This window comes from Micrasema longulum, unplaced genomic scaffold, assembly GCF_059751315.1.
Source record: "Micrasema longulum isolate JH-2025_06_02 unplaced genomic scaffold, ASM5975131v1 h1tg001192l, whole genome shotgun sequence".
In the NCBI taxonomy this organism is placed as follows: Eukaryota; Metazoa; Arthropoda; class Insecta; order Trichoptera; family Brachycentridae; genus Micrasema; species Micrasema longulum.
In genome coordinates, this window is record NW_028278379.1 from 289681 (window position 1) to 303649 (window position 13969).

General features: G+C 35.6%; 2 protein-coding genes across 2 annotated transcripts in view; both read right to left on the reverse strand.

Annotated features, from left to right (window-relative positions):
* The window catches only part of LOC148276567 (cubilin-like), a 74541-nt gene extending 72736 nt beyond the window's left edge, over nt 1-1805 (reverse strand). Inside the window, 1 exon segment of the mRNA XM_088234078.1 lies at nt 1687-1805. Within this exon segment, the coding sequence (XP_088090204.1) occupies nt 1687-1750 (64 nt within the window). The 5' untranslated portion in view covers nt 1751-1805.
* A 765-nt stretch (nt 1806-2570) lies between these two features.
* LOC148276568 (cubilin-like) lies at nt 2571-13969 on the reverse strand. The gene is made up of 7 exons (XM_088234087.1): nt 13759-13969; nt 11706-11867; nt 7403-7654; nt 5722-5863; nt 3719-3819; nt 3431-3557; nt 2571-2794 (listed from the first exon to the last, which is right to left on the reverse strand). The coding sequence occupies exons 1-7, from the start codon at nt 13762-13764 to the stop codon at nt 2571-2573; spliced, it is 1014 nt and encodes a 337-aa protein (XP_088090213.1). The 5' UTR covers nt 13765-13969.

The following is a 13969-nucleotide window of genomic DNA, read 5'->3' on the forward strand; positions in this document are numbered from 1 at the left end:
TATCTCGAATGTCGAATCACCTTATCCCTATTTATTTATTAATAAACAGCTTATTACACAAGACATAAGTGGGAATAAAAGTCCTGAGTTGAGTTGGGACGAGTAATTAGTTAACACAGACATACAAATATATCACCACAAATATTATACAGGATGAGAAACATAATATTTTTTTTAAATAAATATATGGCACATCAGAATGGATAACTGCAAATTCAAACATTTGGTTTACGTTTAATAAAAGAAGAGGGAGAAAAAAAGGTGGTCATGTATTCGAAAAATCAGCAAGAAGTTTCCCACTGAAATCCCTCCCACTAAGGAATCCAGACCTTAACCCCTCTCTTGAAAATTGCGCTTAAAAGCTTAATACGAACATTCTCTATGGAACTGTGCATTCATTATTAGTTACAGTTATTAATATTATTGATATTTTTGTACTGATAAGACAACAATTTTATTTATAATAATGACTTTAAACAAAAACTACTATATTAATTACTTTAAAAAGTTATTTTTTTTTTAGTTCATGTTCTGTTTTTTTTAAAATATACATCATTTTAAAAATAATAATCATAATATATCAATATGTCAAACCGATGTTCAAGTGATGAGCAGATTTGAGAGAAACAGATTTTAAAGTAAGTGAGAATTAATCCTTTCATGTTGAAGACAATATTTGAAATATTGTTGTTTACATAATATTTGCCACGGTAAACTCGGATATTAACTGAAGATAAATTCACTTTGATTATTTTCTATGTTGTAACATAGAATTAAGAATAGTCCAGAAACCGCATACGCACATCAAACAGAAGGCGACTAAACGACTCATAAATGAGTAGGTTTACGTTTTGACACATTAGTTTCTTTGTAGACGTCGCTCAGTACGCAACTCCTGATTTTAATTCAACTATGCCATGTTATGTTCTTTTAAAGTGTAGAAATACTGCTAGAATCTTAAAGAAACAGGATGCAATCATATTTCATGTGTAATTAGCAAATGAATGTGTATGTAACAAATACATTACTTAAAAATTGAATTAACTTTCCATCTGTCAGATTGTCAAAGAAACAAAATGAACATTTCGTTAGTGTTGCCAGGGTTGTAAATTTTTTTACCCTTTACTCATCTAATGAGAGAACTAATGCAAATTGGATCTCGGATTAAAAAACTCTATCGTGGACATTTAACCGACATTATCTTTAAAACATCAAATATTATTTAACATGATGTATATAAAACAAATTTTATTGTACATAAAATATTTGTTTTATGTAAAATAAAATTTGTTTTATATTTTAAGTTTAAGGTTCATTAATTCAATTACTCTTATTAAATGACCCTTTACTTATCTACTCTGTTGTGTCAATCAATATTTCCGCGTGCAAAATAAAATTTTAGAGAAATTAACAGATTGCTTTTTTTTTAACCTTGCATTTGTGTTATAATTATATTTTTTCCCATCGTACAACATTACGCTGCGGCATCATGAATGCGCGCGGCGAAAGTGAGGCATAGTGGGGGAATTATTGGACACAGTCCGACGTATTCAAATATGATTCTACGCTCCTTCTGCACTATTCTTATGTGTAGTAACTATAATCAAGTCAGGTAATTAATTATACGTATATAGTCAACATCTGATTCAGTTTAGTAGAACACTATCAATGTTATCACACACTTACTTGATGTTAGTGTTTGGCATAAAACTCCAGTGTATTGTGATGGGCATTCGCATCTGAAACCCATTGTTACCCGATTTGCTAGGCAGGTACCACCATTTAGGCATCGATTTGGAGTGCAAGCTGACTTCAATTCATCACAGTTAGTGCCTGTATCAAAATTGAAAATAAAGAGATAAAAAGGATTATACATAGTTAATATGTGATTCCACTATGCCAGTTTGAAATGCAGTTATTACACGCTGTGATGGGGAAATTCCAGGGGCAAAGCACCCACCCGAATTCTAAGATTGCAGTTTGCTTGAATTGCATCCCAGGCTCCTTCGCGGCCTTAGACATTTCTTCAATTTCCAAATTTATTCTTCACTGAAGCATGCGCCACAATATGGCGGCAGTGTGGACATTTTCACGCTGGGACACATCAGTCAAATTACAGGGTAAACAGGCGGGTTATTTAGTATGCCCCATATCGATATCCAATAAAGGCGATATATTTTAAGAGAATACAACCGCGTGCCGCTTTGTCTCGTGATTTCCGATGGCATCAGAACATGATTAATATAAAATAAAATAAAGGAACCTGTCAATTTCAAATCCTATCATTAATTTGACAGAAGAATAATTTTCAATGGTTGAGATACATTAATTCCACATGCACTCACTTTCTGCAGCACTGTTCAAAAATACCCACTGTTGGATTCCAACTCTTCCGCATCCTCCCGAGTCAGGTAAATCAGACTAACTATCAGCAGAGGACTAGAGAACCTTATGTAAAGTAGGCAAGCGCGGTTAAGGCTCTTGGAAGGCATCCGTAGTATATGACTTAGCCAATTGAAACACCTCTACTTGATCACAGATTATCATGATCACCAGAAGTTAAACAGTTTTTATCTCTTACCTGTAAATCTATCTTGACATATACAAAGGTAGCCCTCTGGAAGGTCATGACAGGTGCCGTGTTGACAAGGGTTACTCTGGCAGTGAGTGGAGGGGAACCCTCCAGGGATGGGCAAAGTGACACCCGGCCCCAGCGGACGGCACCCTAGAGCTCCAAACCCGTTCCCTATATACCCAGGTCCACAAATGCATTCAACATAAGTGTTGCTTATCACTGAAAACCAAACCATGCAAAGACTTATGAAAAGAAAGAAACTCGGAGCAAAATTAAAAACGGTAAAGTAATTAGATCAATAAGAAATTACAATAAATAAAGGTAAGAAAAGGCAATAGAATAAAAATATTGATTAGAAAACGAGTCATTTAAATGTTTTAATAGGATATTCATTATTGCATAAAATAGTATTTATAAAGAGCACATGAGGTATTATATTATAAAAATGGCGGCACTATGTAAGTTATTCATAAGTTTTTTTATGTTCTTGTTTTAATTAATTTTTCCATGTCAGAGCGAAATGAAGAATAAAGTTATTAGTGTTATGAGTGTATGTGTAGAATCAAAACTGCGGGTGAGTGAATTGATAATTACTCTTGGGTAAAAATCCTGATTATAAGCAATCGAGTGGAGATGAAAATATAATATTACAGTGCATGAACTGATTGCTAATCAAAAAAGTCAATGACAAGTCATAACCGCTGTAAAAGTCTAACATACTCGTTTCTGTTTTTTTTTCAGTTGAGATACATACAGGCTGGCCGGAGAAGTGTAAACGTAAATTCACTTCTCCGGCCACCCTGTATGTATCTTGTGTTATATCATTTTATATTAAATAAATAAAAAAAATCATACTTAAATTTCCTTTGCATTGCGCAAATGGATGGCATCCACCATTATCCTTTGCACAAATCCCAACATATGTACAGGTAATACCGTCACCATTATATCCGGGAGGACAATCACCGCACATTCTGGAACCCTAAATTTTTAACATAACTTTTACATATTTACATGTCTTTCTACTTTTCTTTATAATAATTTTCTATGTATAAATATCTCCTTAAATATGCCTATTGGGCGTATATATAAATAAATAAAATTGTATATTTTAAGTAAATCCAATAAATAAATAACACTTACAATAGTATTGATGCACTGAGTTAATGGTACACGACTACATCCACCATTGTTTTCTAAACATTCATCGATATCCATGCAGTAATATCCATTTCCAACGTAACCTTAAAATAAAATTTGAGTCAGTAACCACCACAGCTTTCCAAACATTTTGTGAATTTATTGTACAGTTTATTTACAGTGAAAAACCAGATTAATTAGTAATATTCTGTGTTGAAAATCTTAGATGTTCACATTGTACAGCAAAGTGGGTCAAAAACGGTGATTTTTTAATCATCAAATTCAAACAGGGCTCAAAACTCGCATACTGCTATGCTTATTAATAAAAAATACTGAAAGTTTTTAAAAAATAACAAAAAATACCGAATTTTAATTTTTTACTCAAAACACATGGTGAGTCCGGAAAGTAATGTGTAATTTTTTTTATGCAACTGTATGTCGGAGCGAACGCGGACCAGTTGGGAATAGTAGTGGGGGAAGTCAGCTAACATACGGTGGATCTCTCAGTCTTCTCTGGCCATCCGGAGAGTGAGGACAGGCGTTTCCGTGGAAGTTGTTTTGGGACCTTGTACAAAAGTTAAAATGCAGCGCTTGGTAAAGCGAAGGATGGCGATAAAGTTTTGTGTCAAACTTGGCAAGACTGCTGCAGCCTTTAAAGAAGATGCTTTATTGGATCGGCAAAAGGTCGGCGTTCCCTCACCCCAAGAAGGCCAGGATTAGCAGATCCAAAATCAAAACGATGCTCATTGCGTTCATTCCCAGATATTTAATATGGTCAACTGGTTTCAAAATCTGGCATGAACAATTAATATCAAAGGACTGGTCCATCACGACTTTGTACCACCTGGTATAACTATGAAAGTTAAATTTTACGTTGAAGTGCTAAATAGACTGAAACACAGGATTTAACGCGTCCGGCCGGACATCACAGACGACTGGAAGATGCATCACGACAAGGCGTCAGCCCACAGCACCTTCCTCGTCACCAACTACCTAGCCAAAGCAGGGGTTCCAATGATTCCCCAGCCCCCCTACAGTCTGGACTTGGCTCACCCCGACTTCTTTTTGTTTCCACGTCTAAAATGACCCGAGAAAGGAAAGCATTTCGAGACTATCAAGGGGACCCAAGCATCAACGCAAGAGGAGCCTATTTTGAAGAATTTTGATTTATTGTAATGAATAGTTTAATAACTTCTTTGTAATTGACTCACTGGCATTACTTTCTGGACACACCATGTACATATATGGGTAACTTTAAACTTTCAATAGCATCTAAGTACTTAATTTTAAAACATTCAAGTTAATAAGTGAAAATTCTTGATGGAAGTTCATTGTAATTTATTGAAGAAATCAAAGGCGAGTGATGCTTTAATCCACAAATTTGGAATATCCAGTGACCGGTTTCTGAATTCTCTATCCTTACCTCTGTTTTGTGTAAATATATTGAATTTCTTAATAAAGATACCAGTCTCGAAGATGTCGCAAAAACGATGAAGCCGGTCACTGGATATTCCAAATTTCTGTATCAAAGTATCCCTTTTTTTTATTTCTATAATAAATTATTTTATTTTAGTTTTCTGATAATAGAAAAAACATATTTAAAGACATCTTGGGTATACATAAAAAGCAATTTTGCTGAAATAATATTAGTAAATATGTACATATATCCTGTTAATTTAAACAGTCTTAGTATTTTTATTTTTTTTTAAAAGAAATATTAGCATTCTTAAAATTTACCCCGATATTTCAATTTTAGTGGCCCTTTTCAACGAGTTGTACATAACTCCAATTAAAAAACCCAAAATTAAGTTGGGGTAGAGTGGGGTTTGAACGTCGGACCTCTGGCCCGTGAGTCCCCAACACTAGCCACGGGATCATTTAACTAGTTTTGTGAAATATATAGACTCCATATTATGTATGTACATTTAGAAATGATGTATTTTGAAAGCAAATAACAACCACAATATAAGCGACAAATGTATATAAAAAAAAGAAGATATATTTACCACTTGGACATGCTCCACAAGTAAATGATCCGGGAATGTTATAACATGGTACTGGAGGATTTACTGAACAGGGCGGAAGATTACCTAAGCATTCATTAATATCTACAGTGCATGCAATTCCTCCAGAATCAATTTTCCAACCCTAAAAATATTCAAAGAATAATTTATTTATTTTATTTATTCACATGACTTTATTTTACAATTTTTTGAGATATAAGTCCTAACTTCATGGGACCAAAGTCCTGTGTTGAGTTGAGACGAATAATTCACTAAAACTAAAATCTTCTTCTTCTGCAGCCAGTTTCCTCATGACTGAAAGTCGAAATCTCCAAAGGTTGAAAGAAGCACCAAACTTCTTCACGAAGGGTAGAATTGGCAGCCTCCTTAACCTGATTTAACCATCTGATGGGGGATCTACCCCTTGGATTTTTTTCAGGCACGCTGCCCGGGATTACAGTCTTGTTAAGGTTTTTTACATTCTAGTCTCGAGATATGGCCAAAGAAACATATAATTCTTTGTCGACGTGAAGTCAATAATCTTGCGTTTATTTGAAGTTCTTGGAGTATGGACAAATCCATTCTTCTTTCCATCCAAGATATCCTTAGCATTCTTCTCCAGCACACCAAAAGGTTTCAGCATAATAGTCCAAGAAAATATACCAGTTTTGGGACTTAAAATTCCCGGCACTCCCTAGTGCCTTTTCTTTTCACAAAACCTGCTTGCTCTTGTGGTATTTGCCTCTCCAGGAAATGCTTCAAAAGTGGTTTTATAATATACATCATTACCTTGCTGGCAATTGATACAAAGGATATGGTCCTATAGTTATCGCACATTTTGGTGAATCCCTTTTTATGGATTGGCACAAATAATATTAATCTCGTCCAGTCATCTGGCAATTCACAGCTTGTTCATATTTTGTTACATATAACTGTCATGAATTTTGTTACTGCTTTGTCCATCTTTTTTAGTATTTCAACTGTAATATTATCCATACCCGGAGGCATATTTTGTAACAATTTCGTTTCGTAAATTCGTTCGTTATATAGCCACCTCACTCCATCAAAATCGTATTTCGCTCTTGTTCCCTCTCATATAATAAAAATGAATTTATGAAATGAATTAGTTACAGAGTAAGGTCACTGGCGTTTTCTCATATTTCAGATTGTCCAGAGCTGCTTTGAGCTTACCCTGTTGGAATTGACGGATTTATTGCAAATTCGGGGTCTCCACCGCTTCTATAACTACTTTCTGCATATTATTTTAAGTATCACTAAACAAATTTATCACAACAAATAAAATACAAAATCAGAAACATTATGTTTAAAAACATCATCATTCCCTTTCCGAACCGAATGGTGCATAGGGCACTGCATTGGTACACCAATCGCAGTGTATATTGATTTTGTTATGTGAAGATAAGATGATCAGTCGTATGCTTCAGGTGTCAGTCCAGGGACTATAAAATATTCTAGTGTAAAAACACCTTTTTAAATAAATATTTCATGTCAACTATGTAGGGGATCGAGCCCGAGACCTCTTGCATGGTAAGCTAATGCGCTGACCACTACACCATAGACCATCCCAGGTAAAAATACAGACTACTATATTTTCTTTTTTATCAATATTTATATAAAAACTGTTTGAAAAAAAGGCAGTATTAAAAAAAAACAAATATCTTACCAAATCGCAGATGCATTTTCTTCCGACACTATTGGTTTGAGGAATACAGATACCATGTCCGCAAAGCTCTTCGTTGGAGCCAGATGAACAGCCTTCCATTGAGCTGACAGTACAATGCATTCCGTACCATCCAGTTGCACATTGACACTTGTAACTTCCAAGAGTATTGACACAGGTGGCACCATTTTGACAACCAAGATTAGTGTTGACTAATTCTGAGCACTCGTTAACATCATTGTCACATTGGTTACCCTACAACAAAAGTGATTCACAACACACTATGATTAAATAAATATGAGTAAATAAATATTTGGAGGAATATAAATGAGATATTCTTGGTATCAGCGAGGTGCGTTGGAAAGGATCTGGGACACTGGCCAACAGCAATATCACCGCCAAGGTGTGGCAATTCTACTTTCACAGGGAGCCCATCTATAAACTTCCTATATGCGCCACCCTCAGAACCGCTGACAGTTCAATAACAATCATTCAGTGTAATGCACCCACAGAAACTGCAGATGCCCTAGTAAAGGATGCCTTCGATGACTCTCTTCACGTGATTATCGCATCTCTTCCAAGAAGAGACCGTGTGATAGTAATGGGTGATTTGAATGCAAGAGTCAGATCAGACCCATCCTTTGGCCCATTGATGATGGGAAGGCATGGCCTCGGGCAAGTCAATAACAAAGGTAGAAGGCTGATAGAGCTTGTCGCCATCAGCGACCTTGTCATTGGTGGAATCCTATTTCCCGATAAATCAATCTAAAAATAAACTTGGACTTCTCCCGATGGAAATCGAAAGCGCAGCTAGATAACATAGTTTATGGTCGCACTAACCGAAAAGAACTCCTAGATGTCAGGACCTATAGAGGGTCTGAAAGTTATAGTGACAATGTCGTTGCTAAGATCTGGCTGCAGCTCAAACGTCTTCCAAGACCTCTTCAGCGAAAGACAGTCGACATGGAGAAACTTTAGTCTGATGACACGAGACAGAGATTCGACGACATGGTCAGTCAACGCATTCAGCTGATTGACTACCAACCCCCCTTTATAGACCTTATTGAAGCGGAGTGGGGAAATCTCAAATTAGCACTTGTTTTTTCCGCGAACAATATTCTCGGCCTAAACCAGGGGAGAAGAGCCATTTGGATTTCAGATAAGACATGGAAGAAAATAGAGTAGACACCTGTAGAGATGACTATTGGCACCAGGATCGTTTAGTTGAACGCTCTGAAAGACTGGATAAACGCCGTCTTCTAGGCTCAATAATTGCAACTGTGGAACAGGCGGCTTGAAGAAATGACACACGAAAACTTTTTCAAATCACGCGTAAGATCTGTGGTAAACGCTCGATCACCCCAGGAGCTGTATAAAACTCTGATGGAGCGATTGAATATGGCGTAGTCATTTCCGGAGAGTACTTAACCGCCCTCCTCCTTCCACCTTCGATATTTCCACCGAGGCTGCAACAAGCATTTCGCGGGCAGTCAACGTTCCTGACGATTCTTCGACACTGGCTGAAATAAATATGGCCGTGTCATACTTGAAAAATGAAACGGCACCAGGAGTTGACAATATACACCCAGAATTTCTTAAAAGCAGCACCACAGGCATAATTGGCCCTTTACACCAACTAATGACCAAAGTGTGGGAACAAGAGAGGTGACCAAAAGACAGAGTGAATTAGGAGATCACTGCATAGCATAAAAAGGGTGATTTATTAAACTGCAATAACTATTGTGGCATTACGCCACTTAGTGTACCGGGAAAAGATCTTGCATACATAATACTGCAAAGAGTTTGAAGACCCATTATGCGAGTATTAAGAGAGAACCAGGTGGATTTCCTACCTGGTAAGTCATGCGCGGATCATATCCACAACATTCGCTGTTTTCTACAGAAGAACAAAGAACTTCATAGTTCCATGGCTATGTGTTTTGTAGATTACGAAAAGGCGTTTGATAGTCCGCATAGACCTGCACTCTGGAAAATACTAGAAGCATACAGGATGCCTATAAAACTAATCGAATTATTATTAAAGCCATTCATTCAAGTAGCGAATGCCGAATCAGAATTAATTATGTTGTCACAGATTGGTTTGAGGTCACCACCGGAGTTCGCTAAGGTTGCGTCCTTGCACAGTTCCTTTTTATAATCCTTACTTAATCCTTAGAAAGTCAATTCCACTGGATCAAGGAATATCCACATCCCCCTCCCAAAAACTCTGCGACTTAGAGTATGCCGATGGTGCAGTTATAATTGACGATTCAGTCGAGGGTCTTCAGATCACTGTAGATAAGCTCAATAGGTACTCCGCATGCATGGGTTTATAAATCGATATTGTAAAAACCCATGTACTGTGTAATACTTTGTGCCTTGCTCAAAATACCCTGACTGTCAAACCAAATCACCGAAAGGGTCGAGAGTTTCAAATACCTGGAGAATATGTTACAGAAAATGGCAGCTTTAAAAAAAAACTGGGAGTGCAGTTAGGAGTAGCAGGCGCCATATTTAACAGTATGAAGGCTGTCCAGAGATCAGATATTTACTCAGTGAAAACCAAATGCCGCCTATATTCAATTCAATTCAATTCTATTTCAATTCAATTCATTCATTTCAAAATAACATATACATAACAAACTAAAATTCAAGACGTACATATCATAAAAATACACGAAGGGGACTTTGGTCAAAGTAGTAGGAGAATCCTGCTCCAGAAAACCTCTTCGGATACATGGAACAGATCAACATCCAGAGCGATGTTGTTCAGCATACCGGTAGCCCTTCCAACAGGCATTACCATCGGCAGGTTGGTCCTATTTATGAAACGGAAATATGAAGCCCGATAATACCTGCACTCTCTCATGTAGAGATATCTCAGAAACTTCTTTTGGATTTTCTCTATCAAGAGTACTTCAGTTCATGTTGCCTCCAAATCATCGAGCCACTCTTGAGTCTAATTCGCACCAAGGAGTTGTAAAGAGTTCTCAGTATGCGGGTGTTTTCAATAACCTTTGCAGTACGCAGAACAAATCCTAACATCTTCAATGCATTACCACAGATTGTCTCTGTGTTCATGAAATGTCAGGGTGCTCACAAATCTAACGCCCAGGTCCGTAACATTCGATGTTCATAGCAGATTCTGGTCAATCATTTTGGTCTCAAAAATATTTTACAAGAACATTTAATCTCAATTTTCACAATTCTTTAACGTAAAGCCGGTTAATTAACGGACAATGCCGTTTTGGTTTTAAATCACGAAGCCAGGAATTCGCCGGCTTGTCTTTAAATTATATATATTTATATCATCCTTTTTTAAAAATTTACTACATTTATAGAAATAATATAAATCATTATGTTCATATATTCATTTGAAAATCAATTATTTTATTTGAAATGTTTTAGTTTTGTAACTATTAAAAAAAACATACAAAATTAAATAATGTGTTATGCGAATAAATTATGGGTGGAATGGGTTAATCCTATAAAACACTTTATTGTAAAAAGATTTTTAGATACGGGGAATGGTCCACAATAAGTAAATATCACTTTTTTTCTACATTTTTAAAGTAATAAGGGTCTATGAAATACAGCAGTAAAAAAAAAATTTTTTTGTTAATTACCAGAAGCATAAAAAATATTTTTAAATTTGTAATTTTGAATTCCCGCAAAAACGGTCATTGCATTGGCTACGATTCATGTTAATTTTCAACATTGTATTTCATATTTTTTTACAACATCATCACGAATCTTGACGTCATCAATGTCAAACATGTTGCTTTTTACTAGTGATACATATTTTTGAAATTTCTTTTTTAAAGTTGCAATATCCATATTGATTTTGAAAATACAATTAATTATTATAAATCCGTTTCTTATGTTTTTATTGGTTTTAATAGTATGTGATATTTCTCTATTGTATATTGGAATTCCTCAAAAAGAAATAATTAATGGAAGAATTAAAGAAATATGGTTGCGTAAATGCACAACTTTAACTGCAAGATTTTAAAATGGTAAATACGCAACGACTTGTGTGATTCTTTAAAATCACAAAAAAAACATTTAATTTGGCATAGGAAAAAATTCAAACGCATTTAGCAAGCATACGTAATTCATTAATTTAAATAATCGATTTCAACAATAAGCATGCTTCCACTTTCTATTTTGTTGTATCCCAGCTTAACACAGGGCTCTTGGTCTCATAGAGTTAGGGATATGTTATTATTTTTTTTGTAATATGTATCTTTATTTGAATAAATAAATAAAACTTTCATTGTAGTTGAAGTATAAAGAATTTACTTACTTCCCAGCCTGGCATGCATATACAATGAAATCCTCTCATATTTTCCAAACAAGTTCCTCCATTTTTGCAAGGTGAAGATGTGCAACTCTCTAGAGTCATAGCAGCTAGAATGGAATTGACTTGTGTTTCCAATTTAGATATTCTTTTTCGAAACCTGTAAATCTTTGACCGAAATGACGAATTAATAAATTGAATTTTAAGCCAACCATTTACTGTTTAAATACGAGGGTCGTCCAAAAAAACAAGGTTACAAAAGCTCCAGAACAATACCGCTGTGAATATTCATCGGAAGCTCGTGGAATTTTATAGTGGCGATGTTATGAGTTGAAAAAATGACCCAGAATCCAAAAGACAATCACTTCAGTGGCGTCATTCATCTTCCCTATCCACCCAAGAAGTTCAAAATGACCCATTCAGCCGGAAAAGTTAAACATCAGGTTTTTGGGACCGTAAGGGGGTCATTTTGGTTGAATTTATGTCTAAAGAGACTACTATTAATACAGAGGCATACTGCGATACCCTAAAAAAAACTCAAAAAAGCCATACAGAACCGCAGAAAGGAATGCTGACCCAGGGAGTAAGCATCCTGCATGACAACACCAGGCCCCACATTACGCAAGTTACACAGGAGCTGTTCACATCGCTTGGATGGGATATTGTCACCCAGCCCCCCTATTCACCAGACTTGGCGCCTTTGAACCATCACCTTTTCACTTAGCTTTAAGAGTTTTTAGGTGGTAAATGTTTTTACAACGATCAGGAGGTCGAAGGTGCTGTGAAGTTGCACCTCAAACAGCTAGCAGCGGATTTCTATGACACTGGCATACAAAAACTGGCGCCACAACTACAGAAATGTATCGATCTCGGCGGCGATTATGTTGAAAAGTAGTTTAATATATTTGTGAATTATTCTGTGAATTTCAATTAAATATACACATTTTTTGACTCTACATAAATGTAGTAACTTTATTTTGTGGATGACCCTCGTATTACAAATTGGAAAATAACTTACACATCTAACTACAGAACATTTAAATATTTGATTGCCTCAATTGATGTGGCTGTCGATTAATTAAGTAAACATAGGTACAACTTTTAATCATGTTAGTAAGCATTTTTTAATATTTTATTTTAAAACTTTGTTATACATAAATAAATGGTATTGATGATTGGAATTTAATTAATGATTATTGGGCAAAGAAGATGATTTTGGAGAGACCATATTGAGAGGATGGATCCAGCAAGGATTCTGAAAATTGTAGTGCACGAGACCCGAGAGGGACGTCAACCACGTTGAGGGAAAGTTGGACATCTGCATCAAAAGACCTAGACAAATATCCTGTATTTACAAATCGCAAGATCCAAAAAAAATGAGGAAGATTATAAATTATTTGATTCATCTGTGTCCTGGTGGATGAAGAATACAGTTCTGTGTGTGAAATAGAACAAGAATCTTCAGATAAAAATACTGACTAAGGAAATCGAGTGCAGATAAGTCCGTCTCATTGTGTTTTGGTTGATGTGTTTGCCTACCATTCTTGTGGTCTTGAGTTCAATACGTAAAGTATTGATTTGAAACGTTTTTTAGAACTCCAATATTCCATTGTTCCTGGACTGGAATCTGAAGTGTAAGACTGATCACCTTACCTTCATGTGATAGATATTTACTAATGCAGTGTTCTATGCACCACTGGATGCGAAAGGGGATGATGGTGAATGATTTGAATAAACTTATTTGATTTTGTGACAAATATCTCAAAAAATTATCAAAAATTTTGTTTTTAAAAAAAAAATATTCGGGAAAAGGTTTGATGGAAAATATAGTTCTGAGCATTGTTTGGACTAGGTCGTAAAAATAATTGATCAGTAAACCAGGACTAAATAGGCAAGAACTAAAAAGGAATCCTGTAACATTTTAAATTGTCATTTATAATGCTGTATACATGACATACCCACAAAGTGGTACATTATACAAGTTTTAATTGTTGAACCATTTAATGCAATTTAATATCTGTTAAAAATAAAACTAATTAATATGTTTGTAGATCCTTACCTTCATTGGCAACTTTGTGGAGTTATTTCCAGAACCCTCTTCGAGTTTATTGAGTCTTTGAAGTATTCCTCTCGGTCCATTAAAATATCTTCTAAGCCGGTTAAGTATGCGCCTTTGATAACTATCTACTGATGTTAAAAGTCGCCCAACTAAAGAAGATGCATTTTTAGCCTAAAATAGAAACCAAACCAATAAAAAAGGGCATTTAGCT

Bases quoted from the DNA above. Each gene is read 5' to 3' on its own strand.
- LOC148276568 (XM_088234087.1), bottom strand. The intron at 7,655-11,705 runs GTAAGTAAATTC...CTTTTGTTGTAG, and splicing joins TATGCATGCCAGGCTGGGAA to GGTAACCAATGTGACAATGA. The intron at 3,558-3,718 runs GTAAGTGTTATT...TTAAAAATTTAG, and splicing joins CTCAGTGCATCAATACTATT to GGTTCCAGAATGTGCGGTGA.